General features: G+C 37.4%; 1 protein-coding gene across 1 annotated transcript; it reads right to left on the bottom strand.

Annotated features, from left to right (window-relative positions):
• Nucleotide 1: 1 nt before the first annotated feature.
• On the bottom strand, nt 2-27997 carry LOC131859871 (protein DGS1, mitochondrial-like; the record flags this gene model as incomplete). The annotated part of the gene is given in 3 exon segments (XM_059214086.1): nt 2-196; nt 27289-27462; nt 27873-27997. Coding segments are annotated over 3 exon segments (480 nt in total), but the record flags the coding sequence as incomplete, so codon positions are not given.

Raw genomic sequence — 27997 nt, 5'->3', positions numbered from 1 at the left:
CCGGTGACTCTACATGGTCCTTCCAAAATGCAATTGTGGAACCTCTTCCTTCCTCAAGCCAACGATCAAGATCCGTACTACCCATCAACTTACTATGACTTAGAAGCCACCCTGAACAAGCTGCAAGACCAACAGCACCTCCAGCATATCTTAACCACAATCTTGCTGCCCTTCTTGGCCTTCTATTTTTTGAAACCTGAATGAAGACAGAAGGAAATGAATAATAATGTACTCTTGTGCATTTTCTGCTCTTGCTAATGCTATTGATGTGCAAGAAGAGCACCAATGATGCTCCTGCACGAGCAAATAATATGAATAAGATGTTAAAAACTAGATGTTGGACTAATATATTGCACTTGAATGATTATAAGTGTGAAATGGTGAAGTATGCGTTTTAGAGAGAATTTTTTGAATGACTTTTGCAAAACAGAAAGGAAATTCCTCAGCCACATTTTTTCTACTTATCAATATCAAATATAATTCTCTCCACATCCGCTGAATTCTCATAATTAATAGTACCATTATTAGTCATAATTGACCTCTTGGGAGGTGATCATATCACTCTCTCTATACCATTTAGTATAAACAATTTGACACGAAGCCACATTGGTGCATGATCAGGCATTGCCCAGAAAATTGCAATAAATTAAGGAGAATTGTTTTCTTTTTATTTTAAAAGTCAAACCAAGCAAATCAGTCACAATGTTGAGTTCAAAAATGTCCATGCAGAACTTAGGAAGCTCAGAAACCCCTAAGATAACAAATTGTGTTAGAACTAAATGTTAATGAAAGTACTGCATTCTTGCAGCAAAATTTCATCGGCTTTAAGGTATGTACCCCTTAAGAAAAGGATACTGCGAGGGTAAATTCACATGATAGCAACCAAAATAACCCAAAATATAGAACATAGAAAATGCTAGGTTAGAAAAAAAGTCAGGCTATGAGGATGGCAGAATGGCCAAAGGTGATGGAGTTGTAGGAGAAGAGGAAGCAGAGATAGCAAATGATGGTCAAGGGGAGGCAATCTACAGTCTTCTCAGTTTGAAATGGAGATAATTTCCTAGGTAGAGTGCAATGGTGGCAGGGACGTAAGGAAGACAACCTGTGTGCAGGTTAGCTAAGGCAGAAGTTGCCCGCAGGTGAGCTCTCTTCACCTCATCACGTCTTTTTAAATGCCTCTAAGTCAAGGACTCTGGGCACAGCTGGAGAATTGCAGACATCATTGAGAGGGATCTGCTGTTAAGAAGGTTTACAAGGATGCACAAATGTTGCCTTAACCCTCTTCACAGCTGTGGCAACTTCTGAAAGCTACTGATATCAAAAAAAAATAAACCTCTTTCATCTGTTCTGGTTGAGATACTTCTAAAAAGTAATAATTTGTATTTCAATTTGGCCTTGTTCTGAAGACATAGGAGTGGAGGCTGCTGTTGGGAGTTCAAAAAGAGAGGAGTCATGAAAAGGCATGACTAAGGTATTAAAGTAATAGTAAAATATTAGTTTATAATGGTCAATTAAGTTGTAAGGATAGACATTACGAATATTCTTTTACTCCTTTTAGAGAAGTTCTTATCCTCTACTTTCTTAGTTGTCGATCTTATCCTTATTTGATAAATAATTTGTAACTCTTATTTAAGGAGACTTTTGCTCTTTCGTTAATATTGAATATCTTGGGAATCATTCTCTATGTTATTATTTTCATAATATGGTATCAGAGCTCAAGTTTTGGAAATTCTTGGATAGGTGAGCATGTGAATTCCACAAACTATGGTTGTGACCAATTGCATGTATATAACATAGAAGAATGTGTCAAAGAAAGATGGACAGATTCACACAAGGGTTTTTTGGTGAATTATTTCAATAAATTTGTGGTTATTTTTTGTGCATTTTTTTGGCAGATTTTGAAAAAACAAAATCCTACCATTTTTCTGGATTAAAAATCGCAAGGTTTTTCAGGCAAAATCACACTGCATTTTTAGTTGACATCACACCATAATTGCAGGTTTGTTTTTGGTTGAAAATTGCAACTACTTTTGCAAAAATTATGCTGTTTTTCCTCCAAACAATCGTTCCAAGGTTTTTTTTCACTGCAAAAGGGCATCGTTTTTTGGCAATTACTTTGATAAGAAACGTATGACTTCTTTCACCAACTTGCGCCTTTATTTCTGCAAACTGAAGATATGCAACTGGCCTTTTTGGGGCCGCCAACAGGTATCGCAGAATTTTTTGGTGATTTTTAAATAAGATTGTGGCATTTTCTTCATTGCGACAAGGCTATTTTTTCACAGACCATGAATGAAAGGACCTTTATTGATGATTTTAAACAAAATCGTGGGTGTTTGGAGCTGACCAAGATTTCCTAAAATCAGCAACATTTATGTCAAATTTTTCAGCAATTTTACAATGCGACTTGGGTACAGTTTTTATTTTCTTGCAGGAGCATTTTTTATCAGGTTTGCAAGTTTGGAAAGCTAAGGTTTTAGCTTATTTTTGCAGATATTTTTTAAACAATTTTGGATAAAATCATGGTTTTCAAAAAAATTTGGTGGCACTTAGTGTTTTTGACCTAGGTTTTTTGTTGTAACAGCAAGGTTTTAATTTTCTGTTATTTCCTATTGTGTGAGAGATGGCATCATTACCCAACATAATGTTGGAAGGTAGTCAACACTTCACTAGCAAGAATTACAACACCTAGAAATTGAGTATGCTCATGACCTTTGAGTAAACATGCCTCAATAAGATCATCCTTGGTACTGAAACTCAGCCGACTGTTTTGAGTAAAGACTAGGACAAATTTGATGAGCGTAATCATGAAGGTATCTGTTGGCATTTGCATGAAGATTGCATTAATGATATGTTATGTTGTCATTGATGTCAATTGAACCGGTAATGGTATTTATGTTATTGCTGATATTGTTGTTATTGATAGTCTTGTAACCGGTAGGAAGAGCTTTGAGGAAGATGTTGTAAACTGGTGTATAAGGTTAAACCCTTTCTATGCAATGTAACCGGTAAACCCTACCAGTTGTTTTTTGTTAAACCCTAACCGATTAAGTTTGCTGAAATGGTTATGTTGGTTTATTATCTGATGAGCGGTAATGATAGTGACACGTGTGGTCATTGTATGAAGATAAGTTCAGATTGTTTTGGCGCATTTGTTTGATTGTCTAGGGAATGAGCAAAGTGGATTGCATCTAATGCAAAGCACGTGATGAGTTACAAGTCCGATGAAGCGGTGATCATGGAGCGGTTGGAATTTTCTTGAAGAATGTGTATAGATTGCTATGTAAATCCAACGGTTACACTTGAACCAATTTGTTTGTAATCTCTATGAGAGAATTAGGTTTTTGTTGTGTTACCGTCCTAATTGATTTGTATTTAAGGTCGATGAAGTTGTTTTGTAAAAAGTGTTGGCAAGAGTTGGTGGAAATCAATTGAGTGTGTGGTTGCCTAACCGAAGAATGGATCTGCAGTTTGAGTAAAGGCAGATTGAAGCTTAAAAGGATCTGATCAAGCAAATGTAGTGCTATTCAGACAGATCAAGAAAATCCTGTTGTCTTCTAACAATTACAACAGAATTGAAATCCTCTAACCGGGTAAGCTCTAACAAGCTTGGTTTCTCAAATCCTCTACCGAGTTACTCCTAATAGGGTATTTGCTTTTTATCAAGGCATTTGTAAATCCCTTAACCGGGTAATTCCTAACAAGATCAATTCTTAACAGGATTTATTGTAAAAGCTTTAACAGGCTTGGCTCCTAACAGGGCGAACTTCAGAAGAGTTCAGATAGCTATCTTGTGAGTCTCATCTCACCGTGGTTTTTACCTATTTGGGTTTTCCACGTATAAACATTTGTGTCATGTGGTGAATGTTTTGTGGTTATAATCTTATTTGTTGATTTGATTAACTTCTGATAAGGCATGATTACTAGAAGCATTGAGAAATGGAGTGTGTTGATATATGATTAAGCATTTGGATGTTTACAAGTTTAAAGTTGTTTACTGTTAAGTTGCTTTAACAGTTAACCGGTTGATGTTGAGTATTCTTATAAGTATTGATCTTGACAGTGATATTTTATTGATAAGTTTACTTTATGTGATTGAGTTTGAGTTTGGAAAGTTTGTATCAGTTTTTCAGTTTACTGATTCACCCCCCCCCCCCCCTCCTCTCAGTAATCTACCGGATACTTATTATTTCATCATACCATAAGTATCATGCTCATCAAGTTATCAGTAACAAATGAAATGCTTTTGGAGGTTCCATCAAGTAAAACCTTTGCAGAGATTTGGGTGACCTATGCGATCTATACAAGACATCAGATAAAGGCAAGGCCTTCTATGTCAAAAATATTATTTTCTCCATCATGATGTATGAGATGTCCTTACAAGAACATTTGATGAAGATCAAGCACATTCGCAATCAATTAGTAGCTATTGGTTGCAATATGGAAGAAGAATGTAATGTCCCCTTCCTAAGCACTAACAACTTAGTGACCATTGGCCTATTCAACAAGTTCACATAGGCTAATTACATTTTTGTTAGGGAAATCTTAGGAACTTGCAGACCGTTTAGTCCTACTGTAATGTCCCCATCTTTAGCTCGTTCCTATTCATGAGTGATTAGCCTATCATTTTGACTCTCGTAGGCTAATAATTGTGGATAGAGGGTCTTCTGAGGTAGAGGCATTAGAATTCAATATGTTCCAGTTTGGTCTTTGTTTGGCTCAGATTGGACTTCATTTGGGCTCAATTTCATATACTTACTATTTATAGTAAGTCAAGAGACAGTCAAGAGGGACCCTTTCTTTTTTTAGTAAGTCAATGGGTTGGACAAAGGATAAAATGGTGAACTCCCCGGTGTAGACAGAATGAAGAAATATTGATTAATCATGGAGTTATGCTTATTTGATTATTAATAAAGTGATAACTTTATTAATAAATTTTATTATGGGGCCATTTAATGTTATATTATAAGTTCTTATTATTTCAAAAAGAAAGGGTCATGTTCTTCATTAAAAGGGGGCCATTTGAGGAATTAATTATAAAGGAGAATTTTAATGAAATATTAAAAGTATTCCCTAAGTCTCAATGAAATAACATTTTAAATGTTATTAATGTTTTTTTCATGGGAAATCGAGCCAAGAGGGAAATATCAGAGTAGCCAGAAACTCCTTTGTCCCTCCCTGGGCACGCGTGTCCCCGTATCCGTTCCCGTTTCCAAAACGGATACGTATCCAATACAGCCCAGATACACGTAGAATATTGTACCCATGCGTGCCCAAAAAACCTTGATTTCCAACCATGCTAGATACTATGTGATTTGATTTTTAAAAAATTTGATGTAAATCTTCCTAATATTAATTTTTTTAAACTTCATTCATTCAATTTTATTTTTAAAACTTGGTATTAACAAAATCTACACCAAATGAGAAAGACAAATGAAATGTTTTTATATTTTAGTGACCCATTTTTTGGGTTATCTTCCAATGCATCTCTATTATTTTTGCATATTGTAAAATGTTAAATCAACTTATCATTATTTATGTAGCAATTATGTGTCTATATTGCTTTTGAAGTAATCAAAAACTCCTCGAATAAATTCGAAAATTGTGTTAAATATATGTGTATGTGTTCTTTATGAATGTCATATCCAGTCATATCCATATTGCAGGTCTTAAAAAATGGGTGGCATCCATACCCGATACTGTATCCATATTTGTATCCGTATCCGTATCCATGCAACTTTGGGAAATATAAATACTCCTCCATGAAATCGTACAAGTTATTCTTTGAGCATTTGATTTCATGAAATTTTCTTGGCATTTGGAGAAGGGAAACCCAAGGGTTTCTATATTTCTGCTAATCAGGGCATTGGAGAACGTAGTATCTTCATTGTGACAGCTACTTGAGGTAGTGAAATATCTTTTGAAGGTTGCTTTTGAGTTGTTTGTAACCAGCAGTGAAATTTGTGAATATTGGAGGTGTCTCAAGGCTGCAATTAATTAATTCTGAGGACTGATATACTCCAGCAAGGGCAGCATACATAGGGTGCATAAGTTCACCAAATATTGTGAGGTTTCATCAGCATCAAGGGCTGCTGCATTGTTACAGAGCATATCGATTTGTACATCAGGTGCCTTATGTTTATTTGCATAGTCATATCGATTTGCAAGGTGTTGCTATAGATGCACATTTTTATCAGACTTGTGTTGGCATTTAGATTGTGAGCCAAGAGTCTTGGAATTGAATATTGGATAGTTGAAATCATCATAAGCGCTGCGCATTCCAACTTGTATTTGGTTTAGCATAAAATGAGGTAGTACAAGGTTGCATGCCATCTGTTTGTCAAAATGCTTAATTGCTGCATATTGGTTATCTTTGGATGGATGGGAAGAGTTTGGCAAAATGTCCATTGGTTGTAGGTGCACATTTTACATGTAGGAATCATATGTATGCATTTCAAAAGACAAAAAGGATTGCATTTGCATTTTTAGCTCTTGGCCCAGATGTCTTAGTAATCAATTGCAAGCATTTAAACTTCATTTGAAACCATTCCAAGCAAGCGAAAACAATCTGAAAACAAAAGACAGCAAGATAAAAGCTTCATGACAATTGTTTGACAATATTCCTTGAGGTCCAAGTCAGCAATTAGGGATCAGATATAGCAAGGGATATTACACCTACTAATCTGACATAAGCAGGTGTTGTTTTGAGCTCAATTTGGTAAGATCCACATTATGACACTTTCTGGAGGGGTTTTGGATAGTTGGTTTGTTTTTAATATTTCTAGTAAGTGACAACCTGGGAACTAACTTGGTCAATAGGCAGCGGTTCCACTATGGTTTAGTCAGTGACTGTATTTAATGATGTTATTTTGGTGTTAAATGGTGACTAGGGGATTTTTTTTAAATAACATTGATAAATTAAGTAAAATTAAAATATTTAACTTAACATTGTTTAAAATTATAAAGTGTCTTTATTTAATGATGCCTAGGGGGCATAAGGAAACATTTAAAAAGTGATTTAAATTACTAAAATGAAGGGGACACCTACATAGGAACATATAAGGGTATTGTTAAATTAAATTAAATATATTTAATTCCAAGTTGGGCGTGGGGTTTTGAGAAAAGATAAATAGACCTCGGGAGCTCATTCTTCATTTATGTTTTGGAGTTTTCATAACACGATTCTGCTGGTTTAAACTTCGTTCATTCGAGGGCTTTGTGAGGATGAAAACCTTCATAGAGGACATTGATTTCAAAAGTGAAAGATCTTTCCTGTTGGATTTTGCTGGTGTTTTCATTCAGAGACTACATTTGGGCTTCATTTGAGAAGATTGCATATTGTTTTCAGATTGCACCTTTTGGAGAAATCAAAGAGCAGATTTGTGAAGACAAAAAGCAGATTTGGAGGGTTTAAATCAGTCACATTTCTTTCTCTTTGCTAGCCACTATAATGTCCCCATTTGGGATTAACCTTGATTTAGACCTGAAACAACATTTCTAACTTAAAGTGAGAATTGTAATAAATTTATAAATATAATTTCATCAATTCTGAAGACATTTTACTATGATATTTAACTCATAATGTTAAGAATAGTTTTGGGAAGAAAGAACTTATCTTGATAAGTTTCCCGGATTTAACAATGGAGGATATGTTATCACTGATAGAGTTAATGATGCCTGCAGGTCTGAAAGTTGTGTTCCTAATTTGAATATGATTCTTGCGAACTGATATATATATATATTGGTTGTACTTTAATCTGGTGTACACATAGATCTGAAATATTCTATCGCTAAGAGTCTTGAATCATGCAAGATTTAATGATTACATTGATATGAGTATGCAACTTTTATTTGTGGCTGATTGTCGTGTCCCCAATTTTTGCCCACCCTTACTGACAGCATTTCTAGCAGCATTGGTCTATTATCTGGTTCCTGTAGGCTAGCAGAGCGTGAAGGGAACCAACTCAAGGGCTTAGAGAGTCATGCATGAGCCTTTCAGGCAGCTAGGAGAAGTTGACAACAGTTTCTTAAAATTTAGGAGGGATCCCTATTCTTTAGGAATTGACTGGGAGTGGTCTAGGGGGCATCCGGAGACCTCTATGAACGTTTTGGAGACTTTGAGTGCATCTCCTATTTTTTAGGAGGAACTCCCAGTTCACTAACAGACATCCCGGAGGTGCACACAGCAAAGGGGAAACATTGGAATTCAGTCTCAGGTTGAAAGGTTCAATCTCCTACTTTTTAGGAGCATCCCTAGATTTTAGGGGGAAACTACCAGTTGGCTTATGTGGCTCGGGCATTATCCACCGGCAGGTGGCTTCAATCAGTTTACAGTTCCGAGTTTGTTTGAGCCCTTGATGAATAAAATAGGAAATATTAAAATATTTCTTAAGTTGATTAAATAATAAAAAGGTAATTATATTAATCACTTATCTTAATATATTATTAAATAAAAGCCATAACACATTCAATGAATAATTGACCCCTCTAGCCAATCGAACTTCTAAAGGGATTGTCTTGCAAATAAAATAAAGTTATTTTATTAATAAAAAGGGCAAATGAAACCCTAATTGGAAATTAGGGTTTGGGCTTGTTGATGTGTGTTTTATGCACATGCGAACATCAGAATAAAATACCAAAGTACTTTACCCTCTCTTGAACAAAATAACCTTAGATGCTAAGGGTAAGATCAACTAAAATGATTCCAAGGTTTCTACAGTCAAGTCTTGACGAGTGGGTAACTCAGTGGTCGATGTGAATTGTTGTTTTCACTTGGGGACTTACACAATTGTTCGAATCAACATTATATATCATGAATATGGAATGGATGTGCAGATAACTTAGGATTTGGCAATGAAGTTCTTGACTTAATCCTAACAAGACTTTCTAAAAAAGGACAAAAGGGAATAGTGTTTAGGAATTCTATTCTAAAACCTAGAATGCAAGAAGTGATGAACAAATTCAGTGGAATCGAACTAAGCAAGGTCTCACCATCAAGTCGAACAGATTTTGACACGAGCTTAGTGCAATCATCTAAGGTGTATTTCATAGATTTTCAAATTACTATCATCAGACATTGATACCACCCAAGTTGATGCATAACAATGAACGTATAATAATCAAAGTTAAGCTTGCACAAATTTCCAATTGACACGCAAGGCACACTTACAATCAGCAAGAGGCTAGTGGTATGGATAAATAGATTCCACACAAATACATTCAACAATTCTTTCATTCAATCTAACAAACATTGAAAGCAAATTCTAATCTAACTTGGAGGAATTGAGAACCTTGAATGCAAAACAACACTTAAACAAAAATCACCATCAAGTCGAACAATGATTTATATTCAAATCTGTAGCATCTACCAACAATTCTCAAAAATCTCTCCCTTACAAATGAGAGGCAATGAGGTATATATAGTCTCCTACAAAATGGATAGCCAAGATTAAATCAAAATCAAGGGCCAAGATCATACCAACAAAACCGTAGAGTTGCCCTAATTTGGGTTTACATCAAAAATGGAGCCACCAACATATGGCCCAATAGAAAGACACCTAGTCATCAAATAGGGAATCTTCTACAAGATTTCGTCCTACATCTCTTTCTCTCACAGCATAATCCAAGAATCTAGCCAATACAGAATCTAACTTCTCCATGGAAATGCTAGGTAAGGTATCAAGTTGTAAATCAATCACATCCAACGCATTCGAGCAAGCATCCAAAGTGTTCTCCCAATCTGGCATGAGCTTCTGCGAATTATGAACATGAATCAACAAAGACACTAAGTCATCTATCTGACTCTTCTTCAAAGAGTCCAATTGATTGAAGTACATGAACTTCATCTTGTCTCTCAATTCTACTAAGTGTAACCCACTGGCTTCACTGACATCACTCCCAATAATTCCTCAATTGAGGTAAGGATCTTCGACTGATTATCATGAATTGATCCTTCCATCTCTGACAACTCTTTTGTGTGCTCTCATAAGTTGATTTCTTCATGGCCAATGAACAATACCAGCCATGGAAATCGTATCTATTTCCATTCTACACAATATTCTCTCTGATCAATGTGGACGTAGGAATTTTCTTCAAAGCTCTGAGGCGTGGAATAATCTTCTCCTGAATAGGTCGGAATTCTTCCCAAACTCCCTCCAAATACTTTATCCTGAATATGAGCCTTGTTGTCTTGTCAAAAGCCTGGACAAAGTGAAAAAGGAAATTATCCGCCTGTCTCTTCGTATCCTCAATCCATTTCTCCACTTTCGAGAGTGTATCTCTCGCTGCCTCATAATGTGTATGTAGTCCACGATCAACTACAATAAGGGAAATAAGGGTGGGGTTCTCACGCCTTATCCCTGCAATATACTCTCTAAGTCTGATATTCTCTTCTTCATACTTCTCTCTCTCTTTTCAATCTCTCGGTCCAATCTCGCACTGATTGCCTAGAGGGTATCACCAACGTCCTAAAATTCCTGTTCTTTTGTAGTGTGGCCAAGAGCAACTTGGGAGTAGCAATGTTTGTCGTCACATCTCCAATAGGAATAGCCACCTGCGCAATCCACATTCTTGTCTCATCTCTAGCTATATGTGACAAAATCTCAGCTTTCTTTGGTTCTTTCTCTTTGTTGCTCCTAGCTAAGTAGTCATCAATGTTATCAATTGGTTGCGCCTCTACCATCTTCCTACTTTTCTCCATACTCCTCATCAGCCAATCGGGAATAGCGGCCATCTCTATACCATCATCAAGACACATCTCTCGATCAAGCTCTCTCAATGTCGAGATGACATCATCATCATCATCAAGATTATCCCTGGTCAAATCATATACATTCTTCCCCAAACTAACCTCCAAAAGGACAGTAGGAGATCCTAGTTGATCATCATCCTCATTAGGTGGAGCAAATGTAGCGGTGGCACGTAAATCCTGAACATTCTCTAGTAACATCACCATGTTGGAACATTGTTCAAACTCTTTGTTCTGTTCTGACACTTCAACTTCCTTGATTGATGAGACACTGAGGAGAGGTGAAGGAATGATAGTCTTTTGCTTCTTCTTCTTGACCTCATCAATCTTCTTCCCTCTAGCCTTGACTTCTCCTAGTGTGTTCTTCCTTCGCTTGGGAGCTTGACTCTCCTCATCCACATGAATCCTTATGTTGTTGGTAGTTCTTTGGTCATCTTCGGAAGCGGATTCCTCTTGTTTCATCTTTTCATAAGTGAAGATAACGCCAATGTCAACTAACCTGTTCATTTGACTATCTACCCATTCTCAGGAGAAACTCAAGACCTCTCTCATCAACACATTCAAATCTGCCAATTCTAGTTTTGACCATTTAGGCAATAGAATCGCCTTCTTCATTTCATTCTTATATTGTGGATGCATATGATCCTTATCATCTAATATCGGATCAGGAATGAGGAAAAGTCCACACTTCCTCATGAAAGCCATGGACATTTTGGACCACATTCTTCTTTTCACTGCTTGCTCGTCCATCAGGTTGGCCCAATAAACCTCTATGTCTACCTTGTGGATGAACTTATCTCCCCTGATCCTTCCAACTTTCTTATCTGGATCAAATCTTTCTTTTCTTTTGTATGTTGCAATTCGATAGAATGCAAGCTCTTCAACTATTGTGCTAGCTGCTGCAGCAGATTGGCAAACCTCCAATGTCTTCCCTACTGAAATAGGAAATGTCATCCCTATTTTATGTGTGTCTGTCTGGATAGAATCAAACTCCAAAAGTTGTCTCACCACCTCAAGTAATATCATTATGTTCGTAGGATACCTAGGAAGCCTCTAAGGTTCGGATTGAAATCCATGAATCCTTAGGTATGTGAAAGTGGGAAACTATATGTACCACGATCCATATTTCTCTACCATCTTTGTTGCCTCCTTGGACAACCTCCTGTGTATTCCACCTTGCAACATTCGCACTATGTACATAGTGAATGCATCATTCACTCTCTTATAATCTTCAATTCGATATATGTTCAGTTGTTGATAGCACTCATAACTTCTGAATTGCCCTTCTCTATTCCCGACTTCATCTCTGCATATAAATCCTTTATAGGTAACAAATCGTGCAAGTAGATACACCAGGTAGGAAGTCATGGCGAATGACCTAGATCTCTCAACATTCCTCAGCTGAAAATCAAGATTGTCACTTATGATTTTCGACCAATTGATCAATGTTCCTTTCAGGCAATCCTGGATGAAATAGAACACCCATCCATCATATATTGCACCCTGCGGCATCCCCATCACTCGGTTAAGCAGGAATACTAAATCATTATATTCATCTTTGAAATTTGTGCACATGAGTGTCTTGGGAGACTTGGAATGATGAGTCCTAGGACCGATCATCCACTCCTTGTTCAATACGGTCTTCTTCTTATATCTTTCTTCATATTCATCCTTGGTTCTATTTTTCATGTCTGCTTCACGTGGAATCACAAACACCTCAGCAATCGCATCCTCAGCAAGGTAGGCAATGATGGCACCCTTAGGAGTCTTGATCATTCGGGAGTGAGGATCATAACATCGCGCACACTCCAGGATAAGCTCGCTACACTATGGATTGTGGGAATCCAGCGGCTTGATAAATACCACTCTTCATAATGTTTACATAAGCTATGGAAGGAATCTGGCTTCCAATTCCGAACATCCGCTGCCGCATCCGGTCCATGTTCAAGAAATGCATGTTTGTGTCTGTAATCTCCTTCCAACTGGATGACATCTTGGATTCTGGATAGAATCCCATCTCAACAATCCTCTGTTGTTCCTTCTGGATGCTAATTCCCGACTTCAACATTGAAGCTGTATGAAGCTGGAAGTTAGCAACCTCGGAAAATATACCTGATAACAAATTCTGATTTCCTAATGATTAGACAGTTTTAAGAATGGAAATCACGAATTTTATCCACATTCTCAATGAATAGAAAGTAAATATGACAAGATTAGATTATGAAACCCTTATGAAAATCATTAAAATCATAAATTTTCAGACAGCAAAGTCTGAAGACACCTCCTTAAACTTAGAAATTTTATCAAAATTAGAGTGCAAAGGAGTATACCGGATCAGGAACTGAACTAGGAAAGGTGTGAAAGTGTTTTCACACAAAAGTTGTCTGAGGACACCTTCCCGAGGTCAACAATGGCTGCTAGCAAGTTTGAAGACACCCTGCAACTCTATAAATTAGTCATTAAAATCAAGTTGCAATCATGTGTTATGCAAAATCTATGATGAAAATAAATTTCCCAAGGCAAAAATGAATAAATCTGAGCATGTATGTAGGGCTGGAAGTGAATTTTCAGTCTGAAGACAAGTCTGAAAATACTTCCCAGAACCTCTAGGAATGATAGTAAACTCAGAAAATTGCCAAAAAATGGTGCAAAGATGCACTCCAAGTGAAATCGCTCAAATAAGGTGGCTGGAAATGAATGTTTCTGAGGACAGCCCCTTGACAATGAAGTTTCAGACCTGCAACAACATTAAGAAGGTCTGAAAATGCTCCAAATATCCCTCCAAACAGCCTCCAAACAAAATCACCTAGGCTGGAACAAGCTAGTTGGTGAAAAATAATTCTGAAAATGTGTTACCAGCCAACAATGGAGGTCAAGAATCTCAGCAATGGAGGAGAAAATCTGGTCTAAAAATGTCGATCAGCAATCTCCCAGCTATGGCATCACCAAACATGAAGAAATACACCCAAAAATGGAGGTGAATGACCCCAAAACAAAATCACCCTCTCCCAAAAATGGCACCACCCTAGCAAAAATCGCCAAGTTGAAAAATGTCTTCAAATGCACTCCAATGGCTGCTAAGGAAAATCGCCTAAGGTTGAGGATGAAGAAAAATAAGCAATGAAATCAACTTCAACCTCAAAGGTGGCAAGTTCACACTCCACCAAATTCGCCCAAATCAGCAACACACTTGGCAATTATAATAATTTTATATTACTGGCCTCTTCCTTTTAAACTTGCTTTTGCCTTGAGTTTTCACCACACAAGCAATGTGGGATAAAACTTTGATACTCATACTTGCCTAGGGAAAATCGATTTGCTTCTAGAAGATGAAAATCATTAAATGCTCATTGCAAATCATTTATTAATTGTTTTTTATTTTCAAAATGATCCTTGACATGTTAAAAAACCAATTAAATTGGGTCACTTTATTAAAGAGATTTTTAAATTTGGATCAAAAATGACCTCTAGGGGAAAATCGCCCCATGTTGGGATAAAAATCCCAATGAAAAATTATTAAAAATCATTAAAAATGCCACTTAGGGGAAATTCGACCCCTATTAGGATAAAAATCCTAACAAAATTTCATCAATCTTTGCACAAAAAAGTCTCCAGGGGAAAATCGATCCCTATCTGGAGTGAAAATTCCAACTCAAACTTGCCAATTAGCACAAACAATCACCTTGGGAGAAAATCGACCCCTATCTGGACAGTTATCCGGACCCAAAATTATTAAAATCATCACTTGTGGAAATTCGCCTAAGGTCTAGAATCACTATCCGCATAAAAATCCTTAAAATCTCGACATAAAAGTCCTGGTGGAAAATCGATAGGCATCAGGAATCATCATTTTAGTCCTCATTAAAGTCATCCGCAATCCTGGTGGAAAATCGTGAGTTGTCAGGAAGAAATCCTACACAGTCAAATTTTGAGCACCCTGGTGGAAAATCACCCCATGTCTGGATTATGAATGGGGGAAAAATTAGGTCCATCAGGAATCCAATGGAAATTCACCACCGATCAGGATTTTTAGTGGGGGAAAAGCACCTACCATTAGGAATTTTGACCCATAAAATATGGATTTTCATCAAAGATTTAACAATTTAACCACTCAAAATCATCTGGACACTTAGAATTTTCAATTAAACGCATCGGGACTTGGCAAATTCACCAAAATTTGAGCGAAACAAAAGGAAACCTATCGGGATAAAGTGCAAAATCAACTTGAATAACTTCCTAGGAGGGAGAAAACAACTCCTAAAGGTCCTGAAACACCTTAGCACTTAAAAATCACCGACGAGGACATCCAAAAACACGTTAATGCTCAAAAGGTCTACACTTAGAAAAAATCAGAATCATATAAAATCTCAACTTTTACGCACTTGATCCTATAACTTCAAAAACCCTAAATTAATTGATAAATTTGATAAGGAGGATCGAGAACTGCATTTTAAGGAGTTGGCTCAATTAAAACAGTGGATTTCAGTGGACACCTATGTTGCTGATTTTAGAGATTGCCAGTTTTGGTGACAGATCTTTCAAAGAGGAGACTCGTTCTATTCATGGATAGTTTATCAAATCCTTTGAGGGTTTACATTAAGGCACTTGGTCTGCCCATATTACACAAAGCCATCAAGAAAGTTAGAGTCGTGGAGTCTTCCACTTCCAGAAATAAATTTCAATCAAAAGGATTCCTAAATAAGGACAAAGCCAACAAACATTTTCAAAAGGAATCTAATCAGTCAAGGCATGAGACAACCAAGTTGGATAGCGATCATCTTATTGATTTTAGAAGGAAAAAACAATGTTTTCATTGTAGGGAGCCAGGATCCATCTCATAATTGTGTTGTTAAGGCAAAGGCCAAGCAGATTGAATACTTTTCTATTAATATAATATTATATTATTTCTATTATGGTCATCGTCATGTAATCTCTATTTAAGGAGCCTTTGTCTCCTCTGTTTAATATCGAATTATTTGAACATGGTATCAGAGCAGGTCTAGGTCTGACTCCCTCACAGGGAGCCCAAGATTTTGAGAGGGTTCAATAATTAACAATTAGGTGTGAATTTTCGAAATTGTTTTTTAGGGTCAAAGGTTTTCAAAGGTCATTTTTCCAGTTTGTAATTAGCAATTTTTAAGCGCGTGAGACCTCGGGGTTCGTGTTTGGTGACTACAGCGACTTTTTGCAAGGGCATAACAATCTAGCATCTGCATGCGTCTGAAAGTTTGGATTTGTGGGCGGCTTTTGGTAGCCTTTTTGGCCACGACTAGTCTCTGCATCTTTTCGCAGGTGTTGTGTGTTGCACGAAGGCACGTGGTTCGTTTTTTTGCATTTTTTTTTCTACCACGACACCTAGTATTGTTTCTGCCCACATTTCTCTTGTATGGTATGACGTGTTTTTCTGTGAGCCTGACCCACATCAAGATATTCTTGCCTCTTGATTTGGGTGTGTATTTCCGCGCCGAAAGGGTTTTCTAAGTTTGCGGATCTGTATTCCTTTTTCTACGATTTCTGTGCAGACCTAGGGTTCTCGCCATGGACTAGGGTTTTACGTTTTTCCCATGGAAAATTATCTGTAATTCGTAAAGTTGCTTGTTTGCATGGGATTTTGTTATTCTAGGTCTTTATAATTATTTTCCTAAAAAAAATTATTTGTGGGTTTTTTTTAAATTGTCTTTAAAAAAAATATTCATGGGGTTTATAATTTTTCCCTTAAAAATTTATTTTGGGTTTTGTAATTTTTTCCTAAAAATTATTTGATGGGTTTTTCTAATTTTTTGTCTTCAAAAAAATTATCTATAAGGGTTTATAATTTTTTTCCTCAAAAATTATGATGGGAGTTCTTGTTTTAGGTTTTTTACCATTTTCGCAAAAAAAGCTATGATTTGTAAAATCCAGTTTTCAAGGTTTGATGATTTTTTCCACAAAAATTGTGGTTTGTTGTCTATTTTGGGTCGCACCTGGAGTCGTTGGGGCAAACATCTGCAACAGTGGTTTCTTTTAATCTGTTTTGGAGTAGCTAAGGCAAACAATGCTAATATGCAAAAAATTTTGCGGTTTTTGCTAAAATCATGTATGTTGCTCTTTGGAAGGTTTGTTGATTTTTCCTCAAAATTGTGGTTTCGGTTTGAGAAGTTGTTCTCGAAATCTCTAGCTACGAGGAGGGATAGTTTTGTTTCCCAACATCAGGTTGGAAGGATTCTGGTACTCTTGGTCATTAACATTCTACAGATCCAAGGAGGGTCTTGATAGTAGCAAAGTGTTCTGAGGAGAAGGGGCAGCCTTCTTTGCGTTTGTGATCAAAAGACTTGCAATGCCCTTTGTAGGGTAGTTAGTACGATGACCATTAAGGGAGGGTATTAATATAATATTATATTATTTTTATAATGGTCATCTTAGTTGTCATCTTAAGTTATTTTTAGAGTCTAAGAGTTTGAATAGCTTGTCGCTATTTTTAACTTTTGTTTTAGCTTCATTTAACCGTTTGTTTCTTTTTAGAAACATCGTCATGTAATCTCTATTTAAGGAGCCTTCGTCTCCTTTGTTTAATATCAAATTATTTGAACATTTTCAACAGATCAATTAGTTTCAAAAAAAATCAGAGCAGCATATAGATTCTAAGAGTAGTGAAAAAGAGAGTTCATCAAAGGACATAGAAAGCGAACGGGGTTGTGTTGACGTGTATTTTGTACACCATCATACACAGAATAAAATACCAATAGGCATCTTATCCTCTCTTGAGAAAAAGTCTCTAACTGCTGAAGATTCGCATAAAGGATCAGTTAGGATGACTCCAAGGTTCTGGTTAGTAGGGTCTCTACGTGTGGACAAGCTTCCAGCGGTATGATGTGATTTGCTGTTTCCTTCAAGGGGTCTTACGCATTCCGAAAGTTCAAGATTTTACTAAACTAAAGAAACTTTCAAAAAATAACAAAAGAGTAGGGTTTGAAAGAGGTCTAATCTAATCTAACCCTAAGAATGACTTCGTGTGAACAAGACTTGGCAAGATTCAACCAACTTCAATTTTGCCATAAGATAACAACTCAATTGAAATTGATGCGATCTTCTAAGGTAATAAAATGATATTCAATACATCAAAGATCAAGGACACTATCACGAAAGTACATATCCAAGATACAATAATGATTGAAGATTAAGGGATTCAAGGTATTCTCCAGTCGACCACGCAAGGCATTCCTACAATCAGCAAGAAGCTAGTGGTTTGGATTACGAATCCTACCAAAGATCAAGTCTCACCCTATGTCCTTCAAATTAACACACTACTTTGATTGAGCATGATTCAAGTAGATTAAACAACCATGAAGATAACCAAGAAAGTTGCAACAAAACACCATAACTTCAATATTTCATTGATTTCAAAGTCATCATGTACAACAATTGCTTGAATTCCTTTCCTCAAAACTCAATCTTGCTACAAAATAAAATTGCTTCTAACTTCTAATCTTTTAGCTATCTCTCTTCTCTATTACATCAACTATTATTACATGAAATGAAAAATGAGGGTATAAATAGCATCCTCAATTACAATGAAAGGTCCAGATTGAAAGTAGATCAATGGTCAAGATCATGACACCTAAACCCTAATTAGGGTTTGTTACAAATGGCCTCCTTTTTACTGAACAATATTAAATGCATAGCCAAATATTAAATTTGGCACAAAAACCTAGGAGACATAAACCAATGACAAATAAGATGCCATGTCATCTATAACAACCTTTCATCTAGAATCTTATTTCCTTTCCAATGCTCTTTTTTGGCATATGCAATGAATCTTGACACGATTCCTTCGATTTCTGCAATTGGAATCTCGGGAAGATTCTTCATACTCTCTTCCAAGTGGATGACCTGATCGAATGCATCTAGAAGAGCCGTGTCCCATGAAGATTCAAGTTCCTTTGTTCTTTCAATCAGGAGCATGGTGGCAAACATCTAATCATATTGCTCATCTGTAACATTAGCGTCCTTGCAAAAGATGACCTTGATTCTATCCTCTAATTCCTCCATATCTACATCTGTCTCGACCTCGATCCTTCTGCCAAGAATGGTACGAAGTACCTCAAATACTCTGTCCTGGATCGGATTGATCACCTCCTCAACTTGGCTACATCTAGTACTGATGTCCTCGAAGAGAACACTCTTCATATGGAGTAAGGTTGACCACTGAAGCAAACTGTGAGGTCCTCCATCCATGATCTTCTCTTGTGCCAAGACCTTCCTTGATGTATGTCTAATTACTTTCAAGACAGGAATGATAACATCTTTGGTATGAGCAAATGCGGCTACTGTTATCATCAAATTGTGGATTATCTCAAGAACCTGGATAGCTTGATGAATAATCTTCATCATTCTTGTTACAAATTCTATGGCCACTGTATGAGATCTATCCATCCAATTACTTGTACGTTGGACCATGTTCCTGAATCTTTCTGCTTCATTGATTGATTGAAGTGGAAGTGCTTGCACTGGTGATCTAGCTGGATCCTGACGTCCCAAAGGTTCATTGATGTGACTGAAATAAGTCCTCCATGCACCGACCTCTCTCTCAAGCTTTCTGTTCTTCTCCATTTCTTCTCTAAGCTTGTCTTTCAATGCCTCAAATGAGTCGGTAGCATCGTCCAATGTCTGCTCTGCTGTGGATGGTCCTAGCTCAAATGTCTATATATCATATTCCTCTGCTAGGATCTCACCTTCATATTTGTCTACTGCCGGTGTAGCTATCTGCAGTTTTCTGGATCCAGTCTCATCTCGAATCATCTTGGACATCATGGTAGCCTTCCTCTTTTCTGTTACTTCATGTGAGCATCCAACAAGGCTCTCTAAATCAATTGCATTGTCCTCGTCCTCTACTACGATCACCTTGGTTAATCTTTCCTTCAACCAATCTGGAATACTCGATCTTGTTTCTTGAACTTGGATTTCTTTATGCACTATTTCTTCTTCTCTGGGAGGAGATGTCATCACATTGTCCTCTTTATCTTCATCTAACTCATAGTCCTGGAGAGATCCATCTGGTGACCCTTGTTGTGCCTGTCCTTCTTCCTGCCTATCGTTCTGCACCATAGACTCCATGGATTCTTCCACTGGAATTGTTCTCTTCTCTGGTCTAGAAGATGTACCGGATGAACGATCTCGGTTGGCCTCTTGTTTCTTCTTGGAAGATTCTCTCTTTCCAGGTCTCTCTTTCCTCTTCGAACCTCTTGGATGGAGATTGCCCTCACTGGCACATCGAAGGTTACCTTCACCTGAATTTCTAGGATTAGGATTGCCTTCACTCACACTAGCTCCACCTTCGGCTGGTTTCTCTTCCAAAGTGAAAGTCATAGCTATGCCTTGCTCTCTCAACTTCTGATGCTGTACATCAACCCATCTGCGAGTACAAGACAAGACTGGTGCTGTCAAAGTATCTAGATCCACGACCTCGGGCTCATTCCAATCCAACCTTATTGATTTGCTTTCTCGATCATAGGATGACTGGATATGTCTGCCACTGTCCTGAGCTTGGTCGGCCACTCTGTAAATCCTGCACTTCCTGATGAAATCCAAAGGCAATCTAGAATGCATTTTTCGTTTCACTTCAAGATCATCTAAGAGATTCATCATAAAATCTTCAATTTGGTACTTATGCTTAAACTTTCTGCCGACTGTCTCCTCTAAATGTCCATGTGGATCAAAGCTTTCTCTCAAAGCAAAAGATGAAAAAGAATACAAGGCTAACTCCTTCTCTGCGTCATCCATGGCTAAGGCATTAGGACATACCTCAACTGAATTGCCCAAAATGATAGGTACTGGAACTCCATTCTAATGTCTGTGTCTGAATGCCCTCGCATATGCTGCCAACTGTCTCGTTACTTCAAGTAACACAATTCCGTCTGTTGGATACCTCGGCAACATGTATGGGGGTAAAGGACATCCATGCACTCTAATATAAGTGAACTTGGGAAACTGAATGAACCAAGCACCGTACCTCCTTATGAATTCCTGTGCATCCTGAGATAATCTGTTGTGAATCCCACCTTGCAACGTCCTTGTGATGTTCATCGTGAAAGTATCATTAACCAACTTATAGTTGCTCCCTGGCGGATGATGCAAGTAGGCATAGGAATCGCAAGCTCTGACCTTGCCGGGTCCTCTTCCAATCACTCCTCTGTGAGGTAGTCCTGCGTACTCAACACTCCTGATCAAGGCATAGATGACGTATGAACTCATGTGGAAGGACTTAGTAGCCTTGAGTCTCCTCAACTGTACGTCTAAGCAATGGCTAATCATCCTAGCCCAATGTACCGTACCTTTCCCTTGAACGATCACCTGGATGAAGTAGAACATCCACTTCTCAAAATAGAAGGCGTGAGGGGCTCCTGTAACTCGGTTGAGCATTGTAATCAAATCTCTGTACTCCTCCTGGAAATCAATCCTGTGCGGTGTGTTCGGGATCTTGCTCAGACAGGGACGGCTCTTAAGTAACCAGTTCTTATTGATAATGCTTAGACAAGCATCTGGATCATCTTCGTACATTGATCTGGCTCCTTCTATGCTCTTATATATCATGTCCCTGTGCTCTGGAAGATGGAAAGCTTCACTTATAGCTTCCTCTGAAAGGTACGCCAAAGTGTTTCCCTCATTAGACACGATCGTTCTGGACTGTGGATCATAGTGACGAGCACACTCGATCATCAACTCATGGCACTGAACAGCTGGAGGAAAGCCAGCCGCCTTAATGATGCCACTCTCGATTATTCTCCGGGCGACAGGTGATGGCTTGCCAATATAAGGGACCTCTCGGAACTTTTTCGTGCTAAAGTTGCCTAAGTTAGTATCTCCAATGTTGCTCCACTTCGACACGATCTTGGTCTCCACTTCTTCGGTCTTCTGATCTTCTTTCATGAGAGCTGAACGACTGGTGGATGCTCCCGCCTTCGGGGTTGCCATACCTACACAACATTTCACAATGAGAAACTAGATCTTGCAATATATAACATAGATTAGAGAATATTTTAGGAAACTTCATGATAAGTCCTTGAGTTATCATTTCCTAAAAAACGATCGAGCTAGGAATTCGAAATTCAAAATTCAAAATTCAAAATTTAGGCTATAACGATCAACGTTCAAAATTAAAACAATAAAGCAATATCGCCATACCTCAATAGAGAGCTAACTCTAGAATGCAAAATGAATAAAATCGCCTAGGCAAAATTGAAGTTAGATAGCTTTGATGTGATCTTCAAACAACGTTCCTCTTATCAACTTCGCCGCCCTTCAAGTCTTTGACGTACTCTCTAATGCCTTGGCAAATTCGCCACCTTTGGTATGCCCTTGACGTGATCTCCTTTAAATGATCGATCCTTTATCAATTCGCTCAAGTGAAAACCAAGTTCGCACCCCTCAAACACAATTCGCACCTTCTCCTTCAAGATCGCATGCAAGAGATGATAAATGATGATGTGAAAATGACAATTTGCACCCCTCCTTTATAGCGCTCACACCTTTCACCTCCATATAGGCCGACTTTCATAATATTAGGTAATTAAAACGATTTTTAATAAATAACAAGGCCGACTCTCACAAACCAAGCGCTCCTTTTGATTTTTTTATTAAATTAATAATTAATTATTGAATGCCTTTATTATTTAAATTAATAAATTTCGATTTTTTTTTTTTTACAAGGCAAAATAATTAATTAATACCAAGCGCAAATATTAAATGCCATTTTAATTAGATTTATCGAATTTTAGCATTTAAATAAATTCAAAAAAGCGTGCTTGAGCGCCAAAATTTGAAAATGAAATATACAAACCTCATCACCCTGATCCCTGACTGAGGGACAGGAGCGATCCATCAATTGGGTCATGATCCTTGCATTTTTGACGTCCAAAGTCTTGATCCTTACGTTCAAATCGGCATTTTAGTTGGGTCCTTCGAGCTTGATTGCCTTGCTTTGTGCGAACTAGTGCCTTTGGATGTAATATCGCCCTGGTCCCTTGGAGAGGGACAGGAGCGATCTCCATTCTTTTACGTGAGATTCTTCGTTCTTGATTTTGATTCCTTGTTCATTACCTTTCATAAGACGTTTCAAACCCCTTTGCAACTTATTTTGTCATGATCTTCGAAGGATAACGAGTGTTTGAGCAAATATCGCCCTGGTCCCTTGAAGAGGGACAGGAGCGATCCTCATGTTTTCACTTAAATCTTTGTAACTTCGAACCTCAATCTTCATTGTGAAGGATAAATAATGCAATTCCTTCATTCCACGCTCATTTCACTTGAATTCTACGAGACGTTTTTGATGTTAAGAGGATCATCGCCCTTGTCCCTTGGAGAGGGACAGGAGTGATCCATGTGTTTTCTCCATTTCAAGCTTAAATTGGTAACATCTTAACGTCCATCTCCTTTGTATCACCTTCCAAATGATGTTTAAAACCTTGTGCAACTTTGCCTTGACGTGGTCTTCAAAGGATAACGAGTGTTCTAACCAATATCGCTCTGGTCCCTTCCTGAGGGACAGGAGCGATCCTTGTGTCTTGGTTCAAATTTGCAAACTTTTGATCTTTGTTCTTTGTTCATTGCTTTCCAAATAGCGTCTTTGACCTTGCCTATCCTTGCCTTGTCATGCATTTGAAGAAAAATGAAGGTTCCTATGCAAATCGCTATGGTCCCTTCCTGAGGGACAGGAGCGATATAGCCTCTTTGTTCAATTCGATGATCATTTAACGTTTAACCCTTTTGCATATCACCTTGTTATGATGCCTTAGACCTTGTGTGATCCGCAAAAACCTTGACCTCACGTGATTTTTGAGAGATTTAGCCAATATGATTAATATCGCTCTGGTCACTTCCTGAGGGACAGGAGCGAACTTAGGTATTTTGAGCTCGTGTTTACTTTGTTCAACTTGCCATCGCCTTCATCGCATAAAATAAAGTCCTTTTGATTCCCTTGGACATTTGGAACGTGATCAATTTTCAAAATTTAGAGCCTTTATGCAAATTTCGCTCTGGTCCCTTCCTGAGGGACAGGAGCGAACTTGGTGTCTTGATGTAAATTCGTTCAACATAGGCGACCTTTGTAACTTTGTGCTTGATTAAGACGCCTTAAAATGTCTTCACCACCATGTACTTCGTCTTGGAGTGGTCTAAACTTGGATAAAAGGCAATATAACCATCATATCGCCCTGGTCCCTTGGAGAGGGACAGGAGCGATCCTGGTCTTGGGGGCTTCATCTTACATTACCACCTTCGAAAATTGTCTTCAACGGATCCGTTGTTCCTCCTTTCATTCATCCATGCCTTGGGATTGATTGCAACTTAGCAAGAAATTTGTCTAAAACAAAAATCGCTCTGGTCCCTGATTGAGGGACAGGAGCGAACTTCAACATTTGGGTCCCTTGTTGACGTTTCATAATATTCAATTTGTCTTCAACGAGTTCAACTCACCTCCTTTCTTGCCTTCAAACATAAAACTGACTTGATCTTTGCCCAGAACGTACCTTATGAAGAATTTCGCTCTGGTCCCTGGGAGAGGGACGGGAGCTACAAAGAACTTCGCCCTGGTCCCTGACTGAGGGACAGGAGCGATTTTGGCATTTTGGGTCATTCTTCTTCACGACGGCACTTCAAGTTATATTCATTTGGTAAAACACATCTCCTTGGACCTCTTCAAATCGTCAAGTCGTAAAAATCCTGCAAGTACAAGGCAAAATTTGATTTGTAGCTCCAGTCCTTCACTGAGGGACAGGAGCGATTTTGCTCCTACAGGCCAAAATGTTAAGATTTTACACATTTAATCACTTCACAAGGCAAAAACAAATCATTTCCAATGCCCGGGATCAAAAATCAAAAAAGGTCAAAATTTGGTCAAAATTACTCAATTGGACAAAAATTCACATTTCATCATCAACACTTAGACAAATTTAAGCTCTGCACTCAAAATTTCCAACTGAAAATAGACCATTCTGGCGAAATCATTGCATTCAAAATTTGCATCCTACAAAAGGAAGCTCAAAAGCTCTCAAAACTGACTGGATTCTGGTCTGAAAAGACAAAAAAAAAAGGAACCCTAAGGCTTGACCCTAAATCCAGACAACCGACGAACTACCAAAACCCTAAAAAGCAAAGCGAAAGGCGAGCAAAAACGAGCAAAAAGAGGGGGTCCCCATTTTAAATGGGGCGATGTGTGAAATGGTCACAACAGGTTGTTATTAAACCATTGCCCAACTTTCTAGCTTCTAGAAAGTGGGATCATTTAAGGTTAGGGGTGTAGTCTATGGGCAGCAAATAACAACTCTCATTGATATAGGTGCCACTGACAATTTCATTAAATGAGCGCCTCATGGCCAAGAGGGGACTCCAAACAAAAAATTTTGAAGGATTTAAAGTGATGGTGGCAGATGGGTTTAAACTCACTTGCACTTAGAAGATCTGTAACCTGAGCATACAATTAGGTGAGTATGAGTTGAAAGATGATTTCTATGTGGTGAGTATTTTGTTGCCATGTGAAACTCCAACAACTTAGTGTCTATGTCTAAAAGATCTATTTCTTGGAGACTAATATCAAAAGTCTCACTACACATTAAATTCAAAAAGTTCCACTTGACATTAATGATCCAAAGTTCCACCAAGAAGCAACAAGGCACCCAAGCTCCATTAACCACCAAAATGGCATGTTTTTAGGCCAAACAAAAATAGTAAAACACAAAAAAGTGGCACGCAAGATAGCCTATGGGCCCAAATCAAGGATGAAAGGAAAATTATGCAAAAAAAAAGGAGAAAAAATTATGAGTTTGAGCCTTCCTTTGAAAGTGATGCCCAAGATGAGAAGGATAAGATGGAAAGAACGTAGAGACTCGTTTTCATATTATTTTTGAAGGGAGGAAGGTTGAAAAGCTTCAAATGAAAAGTTATAAATGTGTCATTTACAAATAATTGTAATGATAGTTGAAAGAAAGCTTATGCTAATAGAGGTTATCATTTAAGTTTGAAGTCAAGTTAATGTGCTAAGTATTTTGTGTGTAATGAATGCAAAAGTAAATCTTATTTACACTACCAAGATTTCCAATCAAATCAACAATTAAGTGTTGTAACCATTCAAGGGCAAAGACAATTAATAGAAGATCTGTGTTAACTTTGTGACATCAGTGTTCAAACTTACGAAACAGATTTGAATATTTTTTAATAGTTAGTTGCCTTCATCTATTGTTCCAAATCATCATTGTTTTCAAGTATTATACGTCTCTTCAAGATCAAATTCATTGTTGATACAATTCCAAAGATCTCTGTTTTAATCTTCGGATAGTGTTATTGTTTATGTTTTAGCTATCAAATTTTAAAAAAAAAAATTAGTGATGAGATACGAGATTTTCAAGTCTTGTGCTCAAAACCTATGAAATCAAAAACAAATAAAACAAGATTGCTTTAGTAATTTCATCTTTATGTGAAACCCCAAAAAGCAAATTATGCAACATTTATAGTAGAAAACTTGTATATTGTTTTAAATTTAAAAGATGACTAAATCAAGGAGCTTCCCCTTGGAATTTGAAAAGAAGATTTCCTCATCCACTATTTTCTTTTGTGTGATCACAAAAAGTACCAAATTAAAACACCAACAAGTTCGAAGTGAATCCCTTCAAGCGAACGCATAGGCCATACAACCCATGCTTAACTATTACAATTTATAGCAAGATTCAAAAAATGTTGGATAGAATCATTTTTTCAACACATCACTCTACATGGATTTCCAACATAGTGTCAGTAAGAAAGACAAATGGCAAACCAAGGATATGTGTGGATTTCATGAGTCTCAATCTAACTTCATTGAAGGATAATCATCCTTCGCCTTTTATGGATCATATTCTAGAGTAACCAACTCCAAGATGTTGTCATTACTAAAATAATCAAATTGAGGTACTAACAAATGATCAGCCCAAGATGCCATTTACAACTCTATAGTGAACAGTTTCTTATGAAAGGATGCCATTTGGATTAGTGAAGCTGAGGGAAACCTTTCAAAGAGTGATGAATTCAGAATCTGGTGATCTATCATCTAAGAGATGAGGTGATCGAGGTCTATTGAAATGATTTCATTGTTTTCTCTTAAGAATATTAATCATCTCAATCATTTTTTATTGTGGTGTTTGACCACTATAGATTTCATGGATCTTCCATTTTATGTCTGTTGTAACAAAGAAGAAATAGACAGGTCAAGTTTGATTTAGCTATTTCATCTTTATGTGCAACCGCAAGGAACAATTTGTGCAGCGTTTATAGCAACAAGCTTATTTATTGTTATAGATTTAGGGGTAGGTTTGATCGGGGAGGCTCTCCTGTGAATTTGAAGAGAGGATTTCCTCATCCACTGTTATGTTGTTTATTATGAAAGTGACAAATTAAAACACCAACAGCATTCCTATACACTTACCAAGGTGAAAAACTAAAGACAATTCCCAGTTCACTAAAAAAATTACACATTACAAAGAAAAACATAATTCTTTGCACACATGAAAAATACAGAGAAATATAGGCATTCTTACAACAAGAGACGAGCATTGGTTGAGCCTCCTGAGGTTAGAAACTATCAGTGTTAGTAAATGATGTATCTCGGCATCTGCCCATCCAGATTTTCCTTCAAGATCCTCAGGCAAAGCCTCAAACTGGAAACCAATCAGAGGAATTTGAGATCCATCATAATCAACAGGACAATTATTCTGCAAGGTTCCATCATAAATTAACATGTCAAGAAAAGCTATCTGAAAAAGACTTTATGTGAATGCAATGGCTAACTGCTAAAACAAACTGTAATGAACCTAACTAACCACACTCTGAATAATGGAACATTTATTTTCATACTGATTATTTTGATTTGAGGAAGAAAAACTTATTTATATGTCTCCTTGGTATGTTGAATGACCTAAGTTCTTTAGCTATCTCATTTCAAAAAAAGTATGCCCTTTTAGAAAGATTGTACTAGCAACTGATTTCATATTCTCTCAGCCAAGATGACACTAGCATTAGTTATGGATTCAACTCAACAATCTGATGCAAGCATTCAGATATTTCATTGCAGAACAATTGAAACTGAAAATATAATTTAGTTTTACAGGCAGTAGTGACCTGCCTGAGGAAGATTATCTGTTTGTTCCAAGCCAATCATACATCTGTGAAAAGCAACCAATAGAGAAGTGACCGCCTCCAGATCAGATTCTTTAGCTACACATTCCCCAAACATATGAACATGCTTGT

The sequence above is a fragment of the Cryptomeria japonica genome, chromosome 11, assembly GCF_030272615.1.
Source record: "Cryptomeria japonica chromosome 11, Sugi_1.0, whole genome shotgun sequence".
NCBI lineage: Eukaryota > Viridiplantae > Streptophyta > Pinopsida > Cupressales > Cupressaceae > Cryptomeria > Cryptomeria japonica.
Note: the sequence above shows the minus strand (reverse complement) of the source record. Positions and strands in the feature narration are given on the sequence as shown.